Source organism: Notechis scutatus, chromosome 4 (assembly GCF_049901735.1).
Source record: "Notechis scutatus isolate UNSWTSFEM ecotype Mainland chromosome 4, rNotScu1.2, whole genome shotgun sequence".
Classification (NCBI taxonomy): Eukaryota; Metazoa; Chordata; class Lepidosauria; order Squamata; family Elapidae; genus Notechis; species Notechis scutatus.
This window is the reverse complement of record NC_142012.1, coordinates 97,962,797-97,986,441: the sequence shown is the minus strand read 5'-3', so window position 1 is coordinate 97,986,441 and position 23,645 is coordinate 97,962,797. Positions and strand designations below refer to the sequence as shown.

The window sequence follows — 23,645 nt, the reverse complement described above, 5'->3', positions numbered from 1 at the left end:
AAAGTTGACTCCACCTTCCATCCTTCCGAGATGGATAAAATGAAGACCCAGATTGTTGGGGGCAATATGCTGACTCTGTAAACTGCTTAGAGAGGGCTGTAAAGCTCTATGAAGCAGTATATAAATCTAAGTGCTATTATTATTTTTTATCTTATTATAATATACTTTCAAATATATTGTGTTCTTTCTTTATACCATTTTTTTTGAGGCTGAGGTAAATTTAAAAAAAAAAATCTGCTGGGTTTGCAAATACATTAATAAAAACATTAGCTGCAAAAAATAGCATTAATACGGTAGCATCAATTTCAAAAAGGAATCTGTGGTGTTTTTATATAGCAGGGCAATGTTGATCCACCCAAAAAAAGTTCTTCCTGTTCAAGGAGAATGATGATGTGGTTAGCCACTCTAGTCTGAAGTACAGTAATTACTGGTAATTGAAACCTGAAATTGCTGGTCCAAATATAGCCAAATGGTATTTAGGACATACCTGAAGAGAGGAATGATGAAGAAAAACTTACAGTCGCAGATGCACGCATGCACACACACAAACAAAAACCATAGAGTATATTCAATGACACAACAGAGGGACAAATGTAAGTCTTTTCACATAACCTTTCTGCTTTCTAAAGATGCATACAGCTAGTCCTCGACTTACAACAGTTCAACTGACTCATATTTATGATGGTTGCAGTATCCCGGGGGGGTGGGGGCTTGTAATCCCCTTTTGCGACCTTCTGACAAGCAACGTCCATGGGGAAACCAGATTCACTTAAGAACCGTGTCACTAACTTAATAGCTGCTGTGAGTCGCTTAACAACTGTGGCAAGAAAAGTCGTAAAACGGGGCAAAGCTCACTTAACAGAAATTTCGTGCTCAGTTGTGGTCGTACATTGAGGGCTGCCTGTATTTCTATATATCAAATGATAAGTCACACTTACTGACAGACCAACAGCAGGAAAAAAAAACTCATTAAAGGACAATATCTATGTTGATATTGGAATATAAGCATTTGTGGAATGTAATTTTGCAGTGGCATGAAAATGTACGGTAGTAGAAAGCTACTTTAATTGCAGGCTTCCAACAAACTTCATACTGATCCAGAAGAAGTGTCCCACTGTATAATAGAGTTCCCCAGCCTTTCCGACTTTGCAGGCTGGCGGGGTTTGGTTGAGGAGATTCTGTGTGAGTGGCGCCAAGCGTGCAAGCTCACAGCTCCATTTGTGGGAACATCGGGGACGCGTGCCTGCCACTCGTGCAAATGGGGCGCAAGGGCATGTGCTTGCTCACATAACTGGGGAGGTGCGCATGCACCTGAATACTCCCCCGCCACTTCCAAGGCCCAGTTCCAAACAGCTCACAGCCCAGTAGTAGACCACAGCCCGGGGGGTTGGGGACCTCTGCTGTACAGCACAAGCATACAGAGGAATACAAAACAGAAACACCACTCCCTACTAGCACTGATGATGTTGCCTAGTTTGGTATTGAAGCGTATGCAAGAAATCAGCCAAGCTGAGAGAGCACCGGAGAGGCCACAGAACAACACATGATCAGACATTTAGCTATACATACATGACCTTCCTTCTGTTATCACAGATATCCGATATACAGGAAAGAGAAAGGAGTAAAAAGAGGGGGAGATTTATTTTTAATTTATCAAAAAGCCCAACAGTAAATTTCATATTTTTATGATAAGGACCAATTTAGCATTTTAAATCTCATTTGGAGGGGCGGGGGGAATATATTTGAATTTTTCTCTGTTGAAGGCATGGGACAGAGGTTTTCTCTCATTTGAAAAAAAAAATAAGAAAAATATAAGAGGAGGTAGCAAATCCAGTAGAAAAGCAGATATAATGTTGCTTTGAAAATATACTTTCATGTGTTTGTAGCTTTGAAAATTGGTGTAAATGAAAAGCAAACATCAGAACAGAATACACTTTGTATCTACATGATAGTCTAAGGCAGGGGTGTCCAACCTTGGCAACTTTAAGACTTGTGGACTTCAACTCCCAGAATTCCTCAGCCACAAGTCTTAAAGTTGCCAAGGTTTAAGGTCTAAGGCCAGGGTGTGAAACTCAATTTTTTTGAGGGCTGCCTCAGGGCTGTGGGGAGCCAGGCTGGCATGGCCAACTGGATGGGCATGGCCAGCTTGACATCGCTCACTGGACATGGCTGACTGGGTGGGCGTGGCTAACTTGACACCACTCTCCAAACTGCTGGCATGTTTCCTCTTCACACTGGGTAGGCCAGGCCAAAGCCACACTGGCCCAATGTTTCCTCTTTGCATTGGGTAGACCAGGCCAAAGTGACGTGGGCTTACATTTTCCAGGATGTCCCCACCGGATTCAACCATATCATGGGCCTTGTATTTGACACCCCTGGTCTAGATCAGTGATTTTCAACCTGGAGAAACGTAAGACTGTGGACTTTAATTCCCAGAGTTCCCTAGCCAGTAATAGCTAGAGATTTGGGGACTTAAAGTCCATATAACTTATAGCTACCAATGTTGAGAAGCACTGATCTAGATAAATGAGGCAGAGATTAGTCAATTCTTGGCATGTGCTACAGAGTAATAGGTTTTATACTGGTGACCTTTAAAGATTCTCTTAACAAATGAGGGTTGGGTTTTGTTTTTTGTTTTTTGGCTATATGAATCCCAAACCAAAAATATTAACTACCATGTAAATTGCTGACTGTAAAAAAAAATGGGAAGAATAATTCAGATGAAAAAGATGCAGGATCTTGCACAGCAAGCCAGCTCTCTTACCAAAGGAAACGTAATGTTTTTAGCAGACTCACAAAGATTGGAATTTCCATTGACTAGTACATTTAGGAGAATCAAAATTACACAAATACAACACACACTTGAGCAGACCCAGCAGATTCACAAAACAGAAGATAGCTCACAACATCCATTTGATGAGAAACACACACACTACATGGAAAGGGAGATGTTCCATTTAAAAAATGTTTATTTCTGATTTTTTATAAAAGTAATAGGAGTTCATGCAAGATGCACATCTGATGTGACAGCCGTCTTCTGGGTCTCAACATTTAATTCTGTACTTTATTAACTTTTTGTTTTGATATACAAGTTATTTTTGACCTCAGCAGCCTTTCGGTATATGCAGAAGAGGAAGTGATACCTTGCTTTGAAGGGGGGCCTTCTTCATCCCTTTCTAAATACCGTTTCCTTCTTGAGCCAATGCTTTTCTCCTTGGATTCACTGCAGTTTTCCTGTTCTATTTGCTGTTTTATAGTGGCAATGGTGATCTCCTGCATTAAAATAAAGAAGGCAATTTTTAAAGGGCAGAACCATTAACAATTCACCTGCTTTACCATTTCTAGTTTAAATGACTCCTACAATAAAAAAGATAAATAGGATTTTTTTTCCATTGCTACTCATACATGCTGGAATGTAGTATCCAGTCAATATGTTTGTCAAGTTCGCTTATTTTTAGATACTCTGCTAGTTTCACTAATGCCTCACCTTGAGGTGGCTCAGCGATTCAGACGCTGGACTTGTTGGCTGGAAAGCCGACAGCCCACGTTCGAGACTTAAGCACTACACAACGGGGTGAGCTCCCATTCTCACTCCACGCCTGCCAACCTAGCAGTTTGAAAGCATGCAAATGCAACTAGATAAATAGGTACCACTTTGGTGAGTAGGTAACAGCACTCCTTGATGTCATGCTGGCCACGACTGGAAATACCTTTGGATAGCGCTGGCTCAACAGCCTTGAAACCAAGATGAGCACTGCCCCCTAGAGTAGGGGTTGGCAACCTGTGGCTCTAGAGCCGCATGTGGCTCTTTCATGCCTCTGCTGCGGCTCCCTGTTGCCAGTCAGTAGAGGAAAAAGGATGCCGTGCTAGGAGGACACTCTATGGTGGGGGAACCAGACTTCTGGTCGGCTCCAGAATTCAACAGGAGGCTTCTGGTTAGGACCTTTGTGGCTCTTGAGTGTTTAAGGTTGCCGACCCCTACCCTAGAGTCAGCAATGATTAGCTGAGTAAAATCTGGGGCCTCCTTTACCTTTGGTAGGATCACCAAAACTATTATTTCTGCATGGAATATTAGTCACATTAATGGATATAGGCACTGAGTAAGTATGATAACTTCTTAGTATTCTGGAAATTGCTCCCTTCCAATACCATAAGATTTTAGTGCTCTCATTTGAAACTAGATACACACAAATAAGAAAAGAATATCTTATTCCCTAGATTCCTCCCTATCTTGATGCATAGGATCAGATAACTTTTGTAGGATCTTGTATGGAAAATAGAAATGGAGCTGACTCTAGGATAGAGAGTGTGTCCCTACGTTCCTTATAATGGATCCCACACAGCGAATCTACATATTACCTCACCTCACGTCTATAATTCTTTGTCTTTTCATTATCATGAAATGTTTTCCTTCAGATTTTATTCATAAAACATCCAAAATAGATTGTTGTTTCCAATTATCTATTTCAAGGAGCAGGCTAAAATTTAGATAATTGCTTACACCAAAGATAAACAAAACTAACTGTTCTTCAGTGATGCAAGGTATCACAAGATCTCTCTCCCTCTCTCACATGGAAGTTGCTCTCTGAAAGTTTAAACCAGGGGTCTCCAACCTTAGCAACTTTAAGACTTGTGGACTTCAACTCCCAGAATTCCTCAGCCAGCAAAGCAGCCGGCAAAGCATGGGGTTGAAGTCCACAAGTCTTAAAGTTGCCAATGTTGGTGACCCCTGGTTTAAATCGTGTATGCCAGTGGTTCTCAACCTTTTCTTCACCATGGACCCCCTTTAAATACCTTTTATGGTCACTGTTAGGGATAACATTGTTTACCCTAACTGGTTTGGGTAAAAATAATAAATAAGGTATCATGGTTTGTTAGTTAAAGTGTGTGTAACTTTAACAGCAGAATGTAATTAAGGGTGTGGTTGTAAAAGCACTATATAAGAAGCGAGGCAATTGCAGCTCGCTCTCTCTGGCTTACTGATCCCTAATTACTGGATGGATTGATGACTGCGTTCTTGCTGGAACGGGGAGAGATAAAGGAGTGTTTATTTTCTCAACGGAGAGAAGATAAAGATTGGACTGATTTATTGTAAGTGAACTGACATTGGCTACTCAACACGGATTTTGCAAATAGAGTATCCCCGACAAGACTTGACTGAAAATGATATATGACTAATGGACCGTTTATTTTGACTATGCTATAATTCTTAAATGGAATAAACTATATTTTTGATAGCACAAGCGTATCTGTATTTTTACTGCGTGTTAACTAGAAAACTTATCTCACACATTTACCTGTCTTCCTATCTGACTTCGCTGCCCATTCTGTTTAGTTTGTTTTCCTTAACACCCGTTGGGGAATCCAGGCTTAACAGTCACAGATCCTCAAGACCTAACCACTGATGTATGCTATTAGAATTAAATCAAGTTGCCTGGGAAAACATTTCTAGATATGAGAATCAGCCTCTCTCCACACTTCCCACGCTGCTTAAGAAATTGCTCCCTAAAGCTCCTTATGTTTTAGGAACAAATGTGTGTAATGACATGAAAAATGAGGACATCACGAAGGTTTTTCTACCTACACAAGGCTGTGTGCCTTTTTGAATGAGGCCTTAGTTTGCATCATTTTGTTACTGTCCAGTTGCTTTTAAATCTTTGTACCTCAACGGACATATTTCAATGGGATTGTCTTTCAGGACAATCTTGAGGGTTGTAATTGGAATCATACTAGTAATAGTATCTAGCTTTTTTTCCCAAGCTTCAGGGTTTTCTTTATTGACTCTGGCCTTCACATTATGTGCCAAAATTATTCTACCTTTAACTTCATTATTATGGCTTCCAATTAGCTCTCTGAATTTATTTCATCCAGTACTGAATTAATTAGATTCTAGCCGAAGGTATTCTGAGCAATCTTCTCCAACACAATTCAAAAGCATCAATTTTTCTTCATTACTTTTTCCTGATGGCTCAGTTTCAAGGCTGTACATTACAATTGGGAAAGCCATGACATAGGCAATGTGTAACTTTGGGGACATTCAATTTCTCAGCACATTAATTGTCAGAGATGCCGCCTCACAGTCTAACATTACTATTTTGACCATGTTTTCTCCTAAATAAATTGTAAGTGGTGCCCTGCTGGATCAGACCCAGCGATCGCTCTCAAAGTGGCCAACCAACCCCATAAAGAAACCCACTAGTCTTCTAGCAGATGGCCTTCAGAAGTGGTCACACTGCCATCAAGGCTAAGAGTCACTGATCCCTCTGACTTCCATGAATTGATCCAGCTCTTTTCTATTAGCAAGCACCATATTTCATGGTATACTTCTCTCTCAGACACAGTTTTTCTTTCATTAGATTTTTTTTTCATTTCAGGATACTGTTGTTGGTTTCATCTTAAAGGATGTGACAGATTTCAATTCAAAATTCTTCAGGCATTTAACTTACCAAATCTAAGCCATTAAAGTAATTATTTGTATCTGCCAAAGTCAAGGAATATTGCTCAACTAATACCTTCTTGGTCAAGTGACTTTGTTTCTTTTAGTTTCAGTTATCATTTATAGAGATTGTATGACATCAATTGACATCAATTTTTCTGTTGCTCATGGATCTAATGTTTCATTTACCTATGGTGTGCCTTTGTACCTTTACAGCATCAATCTTTCCTTTTGCTATAGCCATGTTAGTTGACAAATGTTGTTTCAACGTTGCTCCAGCCACAACATAAATGCCAGTACTACTCGTACTTAATCTCTGCTCTCCCTGAGTGCTTTTTGAATACTTTCTGACTCATTTTCTAATCTCTTTATGATATCCTAACTATAAAGTGTCCATTTGGTTTTGGCACACTATTGGAGGGAGTTGGGATTTCCTTCTTCCACAGATCATATTTAGTTTAATCCTTCTTTGTCGTGCCTATGGATGACTCCACATTATGATATACACTATTAATGGTGTAGCTCCTTGAGTCACTGGAAAAAGAAAGTCTCTTCCACCATTTCCCCAAAGGAGGTTTTATCATAAGGGTGCATTCAAGCTCCCAGTCACATGGCCACTATTAAGCTATTCATTAAGGTTAAAGTGTGATTACAATAAAGTATTTTATTTTCTTATGATACAATGGCAATGATCAAGGTACTACTGAATAGGGTTGCAATTGAAGAGGCTTTGAAGAGATTTTATAATGTGGGAAAGAAGCCTATGTGGTCAGAGCACTATTTGGTGTCACTGAATTTGAAAATCTACAAATAATGAAGCGGACCTTCAAACTTAACTCAATTGTGCGTCATCTCAGAGCTGTGGTGGTGCAGTGGTTAGAGTGCAGTACTGCAGGCTACTTCTGCTGACTGCCAGCAATTTGGCAGATCGAATCTCACCAGGCTCAAGGTTGACTCAGCCTTCCATCCTTCCGAGGTGGGTAAAATGAGGACCAAAATTGTTGGGGGCAATAGGCTGACTCTGTAAACCGCTTAGAGAGGGCTATAAACCTCGGTGAAGCGGTATATAAGTCTAAGTTCTATTGCTAAGTGCTATCTCAAGAGTGGGGATTGGATATATAGAGTGCCTCTAGGAGAGCAGACATTTTCTGTTATGTCTGATAGCAAGTCAAACATTAATTTTCTATCCACACTTATGTTCCATTATGGACAAAAAAAAATGCCAATAGAGTAGGAAATCAAGGAGTAAAGGAACATATTTGGCCAGCTCAAGTTGCTTACCTTTCAAGAAAATGTACAGGCCCTCTTTGTTTTATCATACGCTATCTTAAAAAATCTTTGTCTTAATAGATTGTAAACACAGAGGCTGACTTTTTCCAAAGAAATAATAAATAATAAAATTCCAACGGTTGTCTTGGAGCCAAATTCTAATTGACGTTTGGATTACCTCTAAAAGCTTAGCAAACCTTGACCCTAACAGGTAACATGGCTACTTTTGAGGTGATCAGGTAGACAGATTCAATACTCACAGAATCTTTTATGGTAGCTTCCAAGTGAGCAACCAGAGTTTGTAGCTGACTAATTTCTTTGTCCTTTTCTTTCACAGCTTGACTCAGCTCCTGGATGTGTTTGTTCTGTAGAGCCATTTTCTTGAAAAGAAAGAGAAAGAAGACTGAGAAGAGATGTGTCTGCACATAGTTGGCAACTTACAACAAAATATAATCTCAAGATGGGTTGGGCTAGCTTCATTAAGTCCTGGTTTAGGAAGTTACAGAAGATTGTCCCAAATCCTCTGCAGAAGAAGACAACCCACGAGCTCAGATGATCCCTGATGTGAGTTGGAGTTTCCTCCTCAATTTGAAAGTCTATTTCTCTGTATGCCAATATTCACTGCCTTCTAACAACTGTCAATGTTTTTATTTTTCATTAATGATTTTTCTGAGGGGTTTTTTTTTTGGGGGGAGGAATGCTGTGGGTGGATGTGAGAAAGAAAAAGCAAGTGATGTTATTGTCTCCCCATTTTTCTCTCCATGGACCCATCTACTTTTGTTGTGATTTTGGGACAAAAAGAGACTATTTGTTCCTGATTTGAATGTAATGAACAATCTTTACCTCAGTAGCATCTTGAAGGACTTTAGTAGATTCACCCAGTTTATCTTCTTGCATTACCGCTGCTGGAATGTAAGCAGTTTTTAAAATATTTTTTAAGTACCATGAGAAGAATTACTTCGATTGTTTAGAAAACTAATGTTAAACAAACATTATGGATTTATACATCATGTAAATAAGGGAATTTTTTAAATTACATTTCTTGATACCTTTACTTTCTGTCTTTTTTTGTTAATTTGATAACATCCATGTAACATTCAGTACTGCTCAATTAATTGGTTAGGAAATAACTGACCAATCTGCTTTTAATGAACAAGCAATCATTAAACAAACTCTTAAGAATTAGTTTAAATTAAATTACTAATTGGTCAAATGGCGAATCTCTTAGCTCACTGCTAGGCTCCCCAGTAATTAAAAATCTATTTTTCATTTTTTAATTAGACCCAAAAGATATAATTATACTAGTGCTTATGTTTATCATACCTTTAATATTCATCACTGGTTCATTTTTATTTTCAAACAATGAAGAAATAGACTTAATCTACATTCTGATATATAAAATGCTTTTATTGAGGATTTAGAGCAGCGTTGCCAACCCGTGGGCTGCGGGTGGGCCACGAGAAAATTTTGGTGGGCCACAGAGAAATCTCACCTCCCGAGCAGCCCCCCAAAACAATTAATCCATGCTGCGCAGAAACACAAGGCTGCGCCGCCCACATGGCCCCCGGGAACCCTCCCCACCCACTCACTCCTTACCCGGCAAACTTGCCTGCTAAATTGCTATTTTTCCTTTTTCTGACCATCATCTGTTCTGCTGTGCCGGGAGATTTAGATTAGCTAGGAAGCAGGAAATGGTTGAATTTCTTGCTTTCTAGCTAGTCTTTAGATCTTTGGCTCTGCTTTTAAGCACAGCCGAACCTCCCTTACGACTGAAGGTTCTATTATTCAGTGCAGGCTCACCGCAAGCAAATTTTATGTGACAGACTCAGGTAGCCAATAGCAGATAGATAGATCACTGAATGATTCTGTGAGCAACTCAATCTGACTGCCTGCTTTGCCTGATTTTGGGTAAAAATTGCTCTTTTTTAATAAAAAATTCAATATTTATATAAATATGTATAATATTTACATACAAGCCATGCCCAGCCAGTCACTTGACCACCAAGCCACACCCACAAATTAGGCCACGCCCACAGAACCGATTAGTGGTCCCTGGGATTTAAAATTATGAGTTTGGTGGTCCCTGAGGTCCAAAAGGTTGGCGACCCCTGATTTAGAGTTCCTTTGGACCTGGAACCAAATTCATTTCCAAGCCTTGATAGTACAGGTAATCCTCAACTTATGACCACAACCGAGTCCAAAATTTCTGTTGCTAAGTAAGATAGTTAACTGAGTTTCATCACATTTTGCGACGTTTCTTGCAGTTATTAAGTGAATCACTGCAGTTTGTAAATTAGTAACACCATTGTTAAATAAATCTGGCTTCCCCATTGATTTGGCTTCTCTTCCTCCTCCCCTCCCCTCCTCTTCCTCCTCCTCCCCTCCTTTTCTTCTCCTCTTCCTCCCCCTCCCCTCCTCTTCTCCTCTTCCTCCTCCCCCTTCTTCTCCTCTTCCTCCTCCTCCTCCCCTCCTTTTCTTCTCCTCTTCCTCCTCCTCCCCTCCTCTTCCTCCTCCTCCTCCCCTCTTCTTCTCCTCTTCCCCCTCCTCCTCCCCTCTTCTTCTCCTCTTCCCCTCCTCCACTCTTCTCCTCTTCCTCCTCCTCCTCCTCCTCCTCTTCTTCTCCTCTTCCTCCTCCTCCTCTTCTTCTCTTCCTCCTCCCTCCTCTCCTCTTCTTCTTCCTCCTCCTCCCCTCTTCTTCTTCTTCTTCTTCTCCTCCTCCTCTCCTCCTCTTCCCCTCTTCCTCCTCCTCTTATTCTTCTTCTCTTCCTCCTCCTCCCCGTCATTGGATGTTGCCGATCATGTTGGTGATCCCATTTTTATCAACAGCCGCACTAAAAGGCGCACAGCCTTCTGATAAGAAATGGGGAAGCCAGATTCACTTAACAATCATGTTACTAAATTTAACAACTACAGTGATTCACTCAACAAATGTGGCAAGCAAACGTAAAATGGGGCAAAACTCACTTTAAAAAATTTCTCACTCAGCCACATAAATTCTGGGCCCAATTGTCATACATCAAGGACTACCAGTAGTTTTACTGGGTTTTGTTTTTTTTTGCTCTTTGTGTACCTTTATTCTTGCTACAAAGGTCTTCTTGACTGTGAGCCAGCTCCGCTGTAACGTCAGCCAACTGCTTTTCAAGTCGCTCAATGGTCAGCTGAGGCTCTTCCAAAGCATCAAGCATGTCGAACGCCATTTCTGCCTGTTGCTTAATATCCGCAACGTTCTGCTGCAGTGACCCCACCATACTGGGGAGATCAGCCACGCTTCCAGGTTCTCCATCTTCACCTCCCTTGTTGCAAAGATCAAACAAAAAAAAAAAACAACCCAGAACAATTAAAAGCCAGAGGGAGAACCAGACGGGTACATAAAACTACATTGAAAGTCTCAGAAGTTAACAGCATTATTGAAAAACTCCCTATCTATCTGGGGCATTTACCACCTGCTAAGATTAGCTAGAATGCTTAAAACTAAGTCTAGTAAATGTTGGAAATGTAAGCAAAAGATGGGCATATTTAGTCATATGTGGTGGACTTGTGCTAAAAAAAAAATTGGCCAAAAATACAGATGGCTAGAAAAGATAATAGGGAAACATGGAGATTTTACACCTGAACTGTTTTTATTAGGGGATGATAAAAAAATTTGATAAGAAAAGTATGTATTTAGTAGTAGTATGTGTTTTAACAGCAGCAAGGATTATACACAATATTAGAAAGATGAAGAAAAACCGCAAGATGAAGAGATAATTAAAAAGATACTTGACTGTTCAGAAATGGATAGACTTACATTGAAAATTAAACAGAAAGAAGGCACAGAATATTATCAAACATGGAATTTTTTTTTACCAATGGTTGGGGAAAAAAGGGGGTGGAGAATAAGAATGGAATCTGTATTGTTAAGCAAATTAAATACCCAGACAACATGTTGTTTATTAAGCACTAAGATGTAATTAACAGAAAATGGATAAAATTTATTTAAAAAGAAAAAGAAAAACTCCCAATCTATCTGGGGAAGGAAAAAGGGGGAGAAAGAAGAATAGGCCTGGGTTCAGAAAGCAAACTAAGCCATGGCTTGCTCAAGCATTGCTCACTGAGAATAAACCGAAGATGACAGGTTCGCTGGCCGTATCTCAAAGCCGACATGTTAACCCAACCTTCATTTAACTACATTCATTGAGGTTGGGAACTTCATCACTAAACGAGGTAGTTGTGAATCCTGATGTCATGTGATCATATCAACTTACAACACCAGACCGGGCAATTCCAGTTGCAGTATTTAAGCGAATCTGGTGTAGCTCTTAAATACGGTTGTCACTTGATCGTCGTTTCCCAAGGACTTTGCTGGTCAGAACTCGAAAGGAAGGTGGCAAATGGCAATCACTTTACTTTACTTTATTGTCATTGCACCTCATACAATGAAATTAAATACCATCTTCAGTGTACATTAGGACTATGAAAATATGCACTATACAGTAGAATTCAGTAGTTACTGCTCTGGGATAGAAGCTGCTTTTCAACCTGTTTCTCCTTGTTTTTATTGTCCTGTACTGTCTGCCAGATGGTAATTGTTCAAAAAAAGGGTGCCCAGGATGAGATGAGAATGTTTTGAACTTTCTTAAGGCAGCGGGAGCTATAAAGCTCTTCCAAAGAGGGGAGAGGGCAACCAATCATCTTCTGGGCAATGACGTTAACCCTCTGGAGTGCTTTCCTATCTGCCCCTGTGCAATTGGCAAACTATACACAGGTGCAATAAGTTAAGATACTCTCTATGATGCATCGGTAGAAGGTCACCAGCAGTTTCTCATTCAGTTGTTATTTTCTGAGAAGTCTCAGGTAATATAATCTCTGCTGGGCCCTTTTGACCAGGGCTGCAATGTGGGTGCCCCAGGTCAGGTCCTCTTTTATGATAACACCCAAAAACTTAAAACTGGCCACTTGCTCCACTCGGTCTCCACTGATAAGCAAAGGCTGGATGTCTGGTCTATTCCTTCTATAGTCCACTATAAGCTCCTTGGTCTTATTGGTGTTGAGGACCAAGTTATTGTCTCCACACCACAAAAGCAACCGGTCCACCTCATCTTGGTAGGCAGACTCATTCCCCCCTCCGGGAGATGAGACCCACCACTGAGATGACCACTGCTACCATTGCAATTATGAGCCAGTTGCCAAAATCATCACCGTGCGACCATGGGTATGCTGCACCCTCAAGGACACCACTGTGAGTCTCCTTGTTCAGCGCTGTCTTAATTTTGAATTGATCGCTGAACAAGTGGTCATTAGCCGAGGACTACCTGTTAACGCAACTGCTTACATTTGCTGGTACAAAACTTACTGCTTTTTCATCCTCTTTTAGCGTCTCTTCTGCTCCTCCTTGGCCATCTGGGAGTACAATACAGTCCTTCACCAGGTCCTTGTAAATCATCATCCGCTCTTCACACGTGGTTGCCATTATTTCTTCTTTATCGCTAAAGATCTTCCTAAATGTATCAGAAAGAAAAACAATTCATAGACTTCTTGGAAACAAAACATACCAATCTACCCCCTTTCAACTTATTCCTTAAAAAAAAAAACCTTAGCTGGAAGAGATAAGCATATTGGATATGAGAAATTGCCCTTCATATGCAAGTTCCTTATTGTGCATAATAACTTCATTATCATGATGAATCCAGAAGAAATGTAGGAGGGAAACTGAGAAAAGCTGCCCATTCACTTATTGCAGGGATGTCAAACTTGATTTCATTGAGGGCCGCATCAGGGTTGTTTGACCTCGGGGGCCCAGGGACCTGGCCAGAGTGGGCATGGCCAGCTTGATGACCCCCGTGTCAGGGCGTCTATGGGGGCCTGAGTGCTATGACAGTGAAAGTGGGCTCTCAAGCTCCATTTTTAGCCACGATGGCCTCCTGCAGCCTTCTGCCGCCATAAACTGAGCCAGGGGAGTGTTTTCGGCTGTGACAGCCTCCTGCAGACTTTTGCCAGCAAAAATGGATCCGGGGGGCATTTGGTTCCCCCTGAGCTCCATTTTCACTGGCAGAGGGTTTCAGGAGGCCGTCACAGCTGGAAATGCAGCCCTCCCGGGCTCCGTTTTCGCTGGAAAGCATCGCAGGCCGGTCCTTCGCTGTTTCCAGGGTAGAACCATGGGCCAGATCTAAGCATCCTGCCAGCCGTATCCAACCCATGGACGTTGAGTTTGACACCCCTGACTTATTGGGAATGGGAAAATCCCACTATACCATTAATTTATGTAAACAGACGATTTTATATGACGAACTACGCTTCCAGTGTCACTCCATCTACTTTGCAATATGTCTCATACTACAGGCAAACCTAAACCTAAAAGGTCTTCCTTTTAAACTTCCTATTTCTACCTAAATAGCTTATAGCAGTGGTCTCCAACCTTTTTGGCTTGGTGGCCTGGCCCCGGGGGACGGAGGAGAGGGTGGGACATGCAAGTGGCGGGTCAGTGCGCTCGCAGCTCAACAGATGGCCTTTTTATGTAATCACATTATCAAAATCTATATACATTTGGTTCATTCTGTTAAGTACAAGCTTATAATTCAGGTTATCTGGAAATAGATTGCTTTTCGGGTGAATGAGAATGCTACCTATCAGTAGTGTACAAGTGAACAACCTTTAAGTGGCAAACTTAAATGCTGAATAGTATCTAAAACCTTTTTGTTCTATCTAAAAATTCACGAGAAATGGCTCCATCACTGTTAAGTGATTTTCTGCCTGATTTAAGCAGCCTGATCTCTGAAACAATATGCATGCACCTTTGTTGTATACTGTAAATCCCCAAAGTCACACACACACACACACACACACACGCACACGCACAAAACCAGCCCAGAAGACTTACTTGAGGTCACTCTCTTTTGCAGAGAAGTACTGGAAACATTCTTGAGTAACTTCTTTGCGAATGTTTAGCTCCGTGTACAGCTTAGCTTTTTTTTCCTCTATCAACTTATTCTTCAATTCATCAATTATATAAAGTAACTTCTAAAGAGGAGAACCAAGAATAAATATTATGAGACTTTCTGTGTTACGACGTGCAAGGTGAGTTTCTGTAGACATGATGCTAAAATCAAGTAATCCTGTCTCTTAGACAAAAGATGCACTACTGAATAAGGCAGCCTTCTAGCAAAAGATGGACAGCTTCCTAAATCAATACATTCACAGTACAACCCATATTATCAACAGACGTCACCTGTATAGGTATCCCCTATTTTTTTCTTTACCCATTACAGATAGTCCTTGACGTATGACCACAATTGAGCCCAAAATTTTTGTTGCTAAGTGTGATGACTCGGAGTGTAACACAAACGTAACAAAATCCAAAACATAAATAAATGTCCTTTAATGCCTCCAACTTGGCCCCGCTGTTCAATAATTCTCAGTTGGAGGTAAAACTTATTCAAAAATAGTCTTTAAAAGAAAGCAATACAGTTTAAACTTAATGAGCAGATAGAGGCGAAATAAAAAACCCAAACCAAACTACAATGAAGGAAATTCCACAACGGACCAGGATAAGTAATTACCAACTTCAAGGAGATAACAAGACACAGTCTGTTGGAAGGACACCAACCAAGATAACTTCAGCCCAAAATAAAACATGCTTTGCTTCTGGCAATGCTGTGTTTAACTATCTCTCATATATATATCTCCCCAGCTGTAACCAATGAAGGGGATCATGGCCGCTTCCTCTCTCGTAATCCAAGTTGTTTCCTTCTCCATTCCTCCCTGCGTGTCCTAGGATGAAGAGGGGATGGGCCTGGTTCTTCCTCTGACTGCCCAGCCAGCCTCTGCCCTTCCCCAGCCTCCTCCACAACCTCCAGAGCCACACCTCCACTCTCTGTCAGCTGGTCCTCCTCTCCCTCAGAGTCCGACTCTAACAAGGGCATGATACTAAGTGAAACATTTGTTCGGTGAATTTTGCCCCATTTTACAACCTTTTGTGCCACCGTCATTAACTGAATCACTGCAGTTGTTAAAGGTAGTTCCACGGTTGTTAAGCGAATCCGGTTTCCCCATTGACTTTTGTTTGTCAGAAGGTCACAAAAGGGGACCACATCACCCTAGGGAGACTGCAACTGTCATAAACATGAGTCAGTCGCCAAGCCTCCTAATTTTGATCATGTGACCACAGGGATGTTGAAAAATGGTCATAAGTCACTTTTTTTCAATGCTGGTGTAACTTTGAACGATCAATAAATGAACTGTTTTAAGTTGAGGACTACCTGTATTATTGATTTAATGTTTCAGTCAGGATATGCCTGTAGTTTTCTAACCTGGCAAGAAAGCTTACATTGGAGAAAGCTGCCTCTTTTCTCCAAGAAAACATGAATGGGTAAAGAAAGCCAAATTGCACTGCCTACACTTCCTCTTGAGTCATATAGCAAAGAGGCACCCGGAGGTGGCTTACAGGCATATAAATTGTGCATCCACGCAGCATCCTACACTGGTTTACATCCTATTAACATTTGCGGCTCATTATATTGATTGTTAACAATTTAATTGTGAAGCCACCCACTTTAGGACAGGACCAAGGTAGACTAGAATAGGAAACTGAGATCATGCAAGCAGGGGTGGGATTCTACCAGTTCGCACCTATTCGCTAGAACCGGTTGTTAACATTCTAAGCAGTTCGGAGAACCAGTTGTTAGAAGAAATTACTGGCCTAATCCTGTAAGGAAGGCAGGAAGGAAACATTCTGGTGTTGCTTACAGAAACTGCCTCTCCGTTAACCCTTATTACATTCTTGGCAGGACTGGACTTCCTGTCTCAGGAACTTCTCTGGAGTATTTTTTCCTCCTTTGCTGCTACTTTGATTGTGTGGAGTGACCATTCAAAGTTACAGTGGCACTGAAAAAAGTGACTTATGACCATTTTTCACACTTACGACTATTGCAGCATCCCCAGTCATGAGAGGCCAGGCGAGGAGATGCGTGCCTCGATGTGAGTGATGTTGAGTTGGCCACGCCCAGCCAATAACATGACCACCAAGCCACGCCCAACAACTAAGCCACGCCCACAGAACCAGTTGTTAAAAAATTTGAACCCCCCGCATGCAAGCCAATACTGCTTTTATTATAAAACAGGGGTGTTAAACTTACGGTGTCACCACGTGACATATCGGGATTTTTTCCCCCTTCGCGAAACTGGGTGTGGGTGTGGCCCGCAAGTTTGACATCCCTGTTATAGAATGATAAAATCTTGCAAGCTTGAATGTGCTTCCCTCCCCTCCTCCCTTTCTTTATTTTTGGGATAATTAGGGAGAGTCTTATTTGAGGTGCTTTCTCTGGCAGTGGCTCTTTCGCTTGTTCTTCAAAGTCATCGGTTCTGGCCATTACAAGCAATAATAATTTGCTCAGCACCTAAGGAATCCTTCTGCTTTCCTTCTACAGCATGTTTTATAGGAACATGACCTTTTCAGCTGCCTCTAAGCCAGGGAACAGGCATTCCAAAAAGACGAACCGGCCTCTTAGGATGTGGTTAAAAAAATCCAAGATAACAGCCACAACATGCAATCAAAGCTCATAAAGAAACAGGTGCAGCTTTGATATTATCGCAGCCACACCATTGACTTGGTTTGACCACGTCCCATGGATACAAAATACACATCACAAAAAAGATGTTGAGACTTGAAAAAAGTGCAAAGAACAACAACATGGCTTGGGACCAGGTTATCTGAAGGACCGTCTCTTGCCGGTCACATCTACCTGACCCATCAGAGCGGGGAGGCACGAAATGCTGCGGGTCCCATCCCTGAGGGAGATATACCTGGTGGGAGCCAGAAGAAGGGCCTTCTCCGTGGTGGCTCCCTCTCTCTGGAACATCATTTCCCCAGAGATTAGAATGGCCGCCAGTCTAACACTCTTCCGGAAGGCCCTGAAGACCTGGTTCTGCCATTGAGCCTGGGGACCCCAGAGCGGGATGGAGCCCATTAAATGGCTCCTGTGAGATGCTGTCGCTGGGGTTGATTTTAGTATATGAATTTATTATATGACTCTTCTTTTATAAGTTTTATTGTTTTTATATGGGGTTTTATATTCTGTAAGCCGCTTTTAATCACCTTGTGCGAATAGGCGGCAATATAAATTCCCTAAATAAATACAAATTCCCTAAATAAATATAAATTTCCTAAATAATATAAATTTCCTAAATAAATATAAATTCCCTAAATAAATATACATTCCCTAAATAAAACTAAGATGATTAAAGGCCGGCAAACTAAAACATATGAAGAATGGTTGCAGGACTTGGGCTTGGCTAGTCTGGAGAAAAAAAAGGATAGGGGTAACATGATAGCAGTATTCCTGGGTTTGAGAGGTTTGCCATAAAGAGGAGGGGGGACAACTTATTTACCAAAGCATCTGTAGGCAGAACAAGAAACAATGGACGGAAACTCATCAAGGAAAGAAGCAACCTGGAATTAAGCAGAAACTTCCTAACAGTGAGGACAATTCACCAGTGGAACAGCTTTGCCTTCAGCAATTGTGGGTGCTTCATCCCTGGAGGTTTTTAAAAAGAGACTGGACAGTCACTTATCTGAAATGGTATAGGGTCTCCTGCTTGAGCAGGGGGCTGGACTAGAAGACCTCCAAGGTCCCTTCCAGCTCTATTCTGATAGATGGATACCCCTCTAACTTGCTTTCTGCCTGACCCCCTTTTTTTTGCCTAAATTCATTTCTAAAAGCAGCCTGATTTATTATATTCTTTAATTTGCTAGCTCACAGGATGGCTTTTGTGACATTTTTATATTTATTTTCTTAAATTTTTTTCTTGTCAAATTAGAAATCAACTTTGAGTGTAGGCTGTTGTAGAAAAGCAAGCTACAGATATGCAGGATAAACACAAGCTAGATTTGCTTTCCAATATAAAATGCTGCTTTTTGGTTGCTAGGCAAAGGCCCTTGAGTCCAGCTCAGTTCTTGTTACTACCATGGAAGGAACTTGGCTAATAAAGTGAACTATATTAAGCAAGCAGATGATGCAGACAGTAACGGGAGTAAGATAACCTCAAAGAAAATGTCTTTAATTTTACAAGTTGGCACAACCACTTTAGACCTAAATTAAACAGAACTGGTCTCCATCAACAGCTAAAGAGAGACTGCCTCTGCAGAATGCATGTAGCATAATGCAATCTTGTGTAGCTATTGATCATTGATTACACAAATATTAGTTAAATGTAGTTTATATTGAGATAACATTGTTTTTATTAAATGCCTTTTCTCTTTCTGGAGAAATGCTCAATGTTTGTCTCTTCCCCCCACAAAAAAATATACCCCCCAAAAATATAACCCCCAAAAAAATATATACCCCAAGTGGAACAACCAACAAGGTGGAGTAAAGTTAACTAACTTGACTCCACCTTGTTGGTTGTTCCAGTTGGGGTATCTCCCAACGTTATTCAGCTACTTCTGTGTAATTTTCTTAGCAACAGTTTAATGACTTGACATCCATTTTTCCAAGGTTTTTTTTTTTTTAAATCTTCTCAGACTAGTCTATGTCCCATATTCTTACTAACCAGGCATGACCCTCCTTAGTTTTTAGTGAGATCAGCCAAGGCCAGGAATTGATATGACTTTATTTTTTATTTTTTTGAAGGTAGTCTATCTTCTTTACTTGACTACAAAGAAACGATGCGAAAGGAAGCCATCAATTCTGATAAAAGACCCGCTCTTAATTAACTGCATTAATTCTAATAGGGACTGATGCACAAGCTTCCTTTTCCCCCCCCTCTTCACTACCCCATTCTAATTTTAAAGTTCCTTGATGCTACCCATGCTCATTAGAGAGTCTTTTTGGTTGAAGATTGGGAACATGGGCACCAGCAAAAGTCATACCTGATATTCTTCTTTTTTGATAATGATATCACTATCTTCGCCTTCGAGTTGACTTTCCATCTGATCGGTTGGGTCAGCTTCCTTTCCATGTGTGTCATCCGCCAAACAATCCCCCTGGTGTTCTTCACTGCCATCTTCCACCAGCTCTTCTTCATCTTCCATCACATCTTCCAGAGTCCCCTCCCAAAATATAGTTGCTCTCTTCGTGGGTAAACGCATGCCATCGTCAAGGATACTTTCGGACTCTGTTTTGATGAAGGACACCTGGTCAACTCTCTCTACTTGGGGAGACTCAGGATCCAGTACCATGACCTGTCACAAAACGTGTTTAAAGCCACAATTCATAAATTAGCATTTATTAACATTTTATTCATCATCCTTATCCATTCCTGCCCCAGAATCATAACTTAGGTACTCACTGCATATAAGTAAAAAAGAGCTCTCCAAAGACACTACAAGTAGTCCTCAATTTATGACCACAACAGAGGCCAAAATTTCTGTTGCTAAGTGAAACATTTGTTAAGTGAATTTTGCCCCATTTTACGACTTTTCTTTAGTTGTTAAGTGAATCACTGCAGTTGTTCAGTTAGTAACGCGGTTGTTAAGTGAATCTGGGCTTCCCCCTTGACTTTGCTTGTCAGAAGGTCGCAAAAGGTGATGTCATGTCCGTCAGAATCTGACTCGGAGGAGGAAGCCGAACAGCTGACAGAGTGGGAGTGTGGCTCCGTTGGCTGTGGAAGAAACTAGGGAAGGGCAAAGTCCGGCTGGGCAGAGCAGGAAAGTGGTAGAACAAGGGAGAGGGAATTCAGAAGAAGACCCAGGCCCACCCCTCTGCATCCTAGGGCACGCAGGGAGGAACAGAGAAGGGAGCAACGTGGGTTGTGTGGTTTACGGGGGATGAAAGGGCCCTGATTCCCTTCATTAGCTGCAGCTGGGAACACAGTGTATAAAAAAGGCAAGCTGTGTGCAGCAAGCTGTTGGAAGCAAACGTGACTTTATCTTGTATTGTCATGGCTTATCTGTGTTCCTGGCGTCTTCCCAACTGTGTGAGTTTTGCCGTGCTTTCAAGTTTGAAATTCCTTCTTCTACCCTGCCGAACTAATTACTTCAGTGTGGTTTGTTTGGATTTTAAGTTACAGTTTCTGTGTACCTTGTTTTGGACAGAATTTTCTACAGCGAAAGGCTGTTCCTAGGAGAGTTTTTCTCCAGCCCGAAGGAATCCTGGATATTGGGGGCAAAGTTGGAGATGATAAAGGGACTCTTATTGCTTATCTGACTGTGTTGCCTTTGTGCCACACCCCGGGTTATCACATGATCACATGACCCTGGGACACTGCAACTGTCATAACTATGAACCAGTTGCCAAGCATCTGAATTTTGAACCATGACCACGAGGATGCTGCAACAGTCGTAATTGTGAAAAATGGCCTTACCACTTTTTTTCAGTACTGTTGTAAGTTCAAACAGTCACTAAACAAACTGTTGTAAATCGAGGACTACCTGTATTCAGAAACCTGGGGTTTATTATCAAATCTTGGTATGAAGTCTGACATCTTGAAAGTTTTGTAACCCAATAATTTTGTCATAGGCATTAACTCCCAGCCACTAATCATTGGCACACATTTACCTTTTGAGCAATTGCTGAGAACTTGAGCACGTTGAGAGTTTCATCGTACGCAGAGGGACTCTGGCTGACGTTAACTATCATGCAAACCTTTCCTTTGCCGCTGAAGAAACCTTGGAAGAAGTGAGTGAGCTTGCTTTCCCGAAAGGGAATGTGCTGTTGCAGCCTGGAACGAGGCACGAGAAAAAAAAAATAACATTGCAGCAAGGTTTAAAACATATAGAAAGTTGGCTGCAAAATTTTACTTCAGAAATAAGTACAAAACTCATTCCTACAGATAGGCTTAGGGTTCGTCCAACTTTGGTTCTAATCAAATGCATGTTTCCTGGCTAAACAAGCAAAAGCTAAACTTGAATTCATGGGAGAAAATGAAGATACATGGTGGAGAAACCCAATGGATAGCGTACTTTCTAAGCAGATATCCCAGAGTTTAAGAGGCTGTGCAGGGAGATGATGACTGAAACAAGTTTTATCTGCTATTTTTAACTTAGATATTTATTGCTAAAGAGGTTTTAAAGCTTGCTACTTCAACATCGAGAACTAACAAGACGAAAAATTGTCTAAACACACATAGCCCTGCCATTTAAGTTTCAAAACCAAAAGATTACATCTGATTGGAAACTGTTTTTCTGATAAATAACAGACCAACAGCCTTGCCACAATAAAAGGGTATTTTTAGAAAATCAACATAGAAGGAAAATCTTATAGAAAGGCTGCAGAGGCCTCCGGTCAATTAAGAACAGGTAATCTTTCGACCTTTACAGGAAAGGTCAGGAACTTTTGAAAAATTATTTAAATGATTTTATTACAAGGATCGCACAGTGAAGAAATTATTATATTATATCAGACAGAGAGCGTTGTTTGTTCCAAGGTAAATTCGGGAAGAGGCGTGGCAGTTTTAAGACTCTGTGCCTTTCGTATCATTTTTTTTTCCTTGATAAGCAGACATTGCATCTTTGAACCTCAAAACAAATAATCCTCAACATACAATCACAATCAGGCCCAGAATTTACATTCCTGAGTAAAGTGAATTGTGCTCAATTTTACAACTTTTTTTTTGCCAGTTAAGCAAATCACTGCAGTTTGTTAAGTTTGATTCACGTGGTTGTTAAGTGAAATTTGCTTGTCACAAGCTGGCTGGAAAGGTCACAAAATGGCGCCCGTCGTAAATATATGCCAGTTGCCAAATGCCCAAATTTTGATCCTGTGACTAGGGATTTGTTGCCGCAATTGTAAGTGTGAGGACCGGCCTTAAAGTCGCTTATTTCAGTGCCACTGTAACTTTACTCAGTGAGTGGTTATAAGTCAAGGACTACCTGTAGTACAATTCTGAGGGGGTCCTGGAAATTGGAGGCAATCCATAAAGAACAGTTAAGCACCCCTGTTTTACTAAATCCCTTCCTTTTCTTATTCTCTCTCTCTCTTACACTGGAATGGAGGACAAAAAACTATCAAGCATTTTTTTGAAGCTAAGGTTAGGAGAACACTAAACAGGGAACACATAATTTGTATATTTTTTTATTGTTCGAAAGAAAATCAAGAGTCAGGAACAAGGTAAAAAACTTCTCTTTCCTATTTAGATTTTCCTTTTCCTTTCTATAAATGGGTGCCTGAGATGTCCCAAGATTTGCCTATTCAGAAAAAAACGCCCTCCAGTCCTTACTTTGTTTGTTGATTGGATTTTAAGGCACCGATGCATTTGCCTAGAATAAGCAATGAAGTGTTAATGTTTCCACTCTCTTTTAATCTTTCCCCTTTATTGCAGGTTCTTGTGCAGCGCTCTGAGCCAGCAAGATCACAGAGAAATAATCTAGAAGAGAAAAGTGCACCCATTCAGCACAGACTCAGATCGCAGGATGGTTTTGAAGAGATAATGATTTCCTGAAACATTAAGACTGCTTACTCTATCCACTTATACCATTTATCCCATACCACATAGTATTCTGATTCCTCCTTGCCTTGTAGTTCTATTGTAAGTTTGTCCATCTCGGCACAATCTAATATTTTTTGTATTAACATCACTTCAGACGGTATGTTTTTCTAATTTCCAACCCTACGCGAAAACTATCCTCGCTAAGTGGATAGAGCATAGGAATAAGGATTAATGTATAGAAATAAATATATGTAATATCTATGACACAATACTGTTAACAAGGTAAACAAAGAGGTGTAATTTGGAAAAAAAAAGACTGCTTACTCATTGACTTGCATCACACGCATGGTTTCTGAATCAATTTTTAGCATTTTCACAGTAAATATGCTGTGGCTGTAAGAGAAAAAGAAAAAGTTACCTCCAGCATCTCTGGATGCAAACAGTACATATCTCAAAAGCCAACAGATTCAATTTTGCATAAATGTAAAGGATTTCCGTTTACCAATTTCTGACACATGTAGTTCTTGCTTAATGACCAGCAACTCCATTGCTAAGTGAAGCACTTTCACATGACTGCCTCGCTTAGTGATGGCAGTCCCAA

General features: G+C 40.8%; 1 protein-coding gene across 1 annotated transcript in view; it reads right to left on the bottom strand.

The window, feature by feature from the left end:
- KIF20B (kinesin family member 20B) overlaps positions 1–23,645 on the bottom strand; it is a 76,361-nt gene that overhangs the window by 32,270 nt on the left and 20,446 nt on the right. Inside the window, exons 10-19 of the mRNA XM_087964164.1 lie at positions 23,369–23,437; positions 22,835–22,981; positions 21,175–21,337; positions 19,548–19,859; positions 14,562–14,701; positions 13,017–13,182; positions 10,776–10,998; positions 8,549–8,610; positions 7,966–8,085; positions 3,144–3,273 (exon numbers count right to left, since the gene is read on the bottom strand). Of these exons, the coding sequence (XP_087820290.1) occupies positions 3,144–3,273; positions 7,966–8,085; positions 8,549–8,610; positions 10,776–10,998; positions 13,017–13,182; positions 14,562–14,701; positions 19,548–19,859; positions 21,175–21,337; positions 22,835–22,981; positions 23,369–23,437 (1,532 nt within the window). The remainder of the gene's footprint in view (positions 1–3,143; positions 3,274–7,965; positions 8,086–8,548; positions 8,611–10,775; positions 10,999–13,016; positions 13,183–14,561; positions 14,702–19,547; positions 19,860–21,174; positions 21,338–22,834; positions 22,982–23,368; positions 23,438–23,645) is intronic.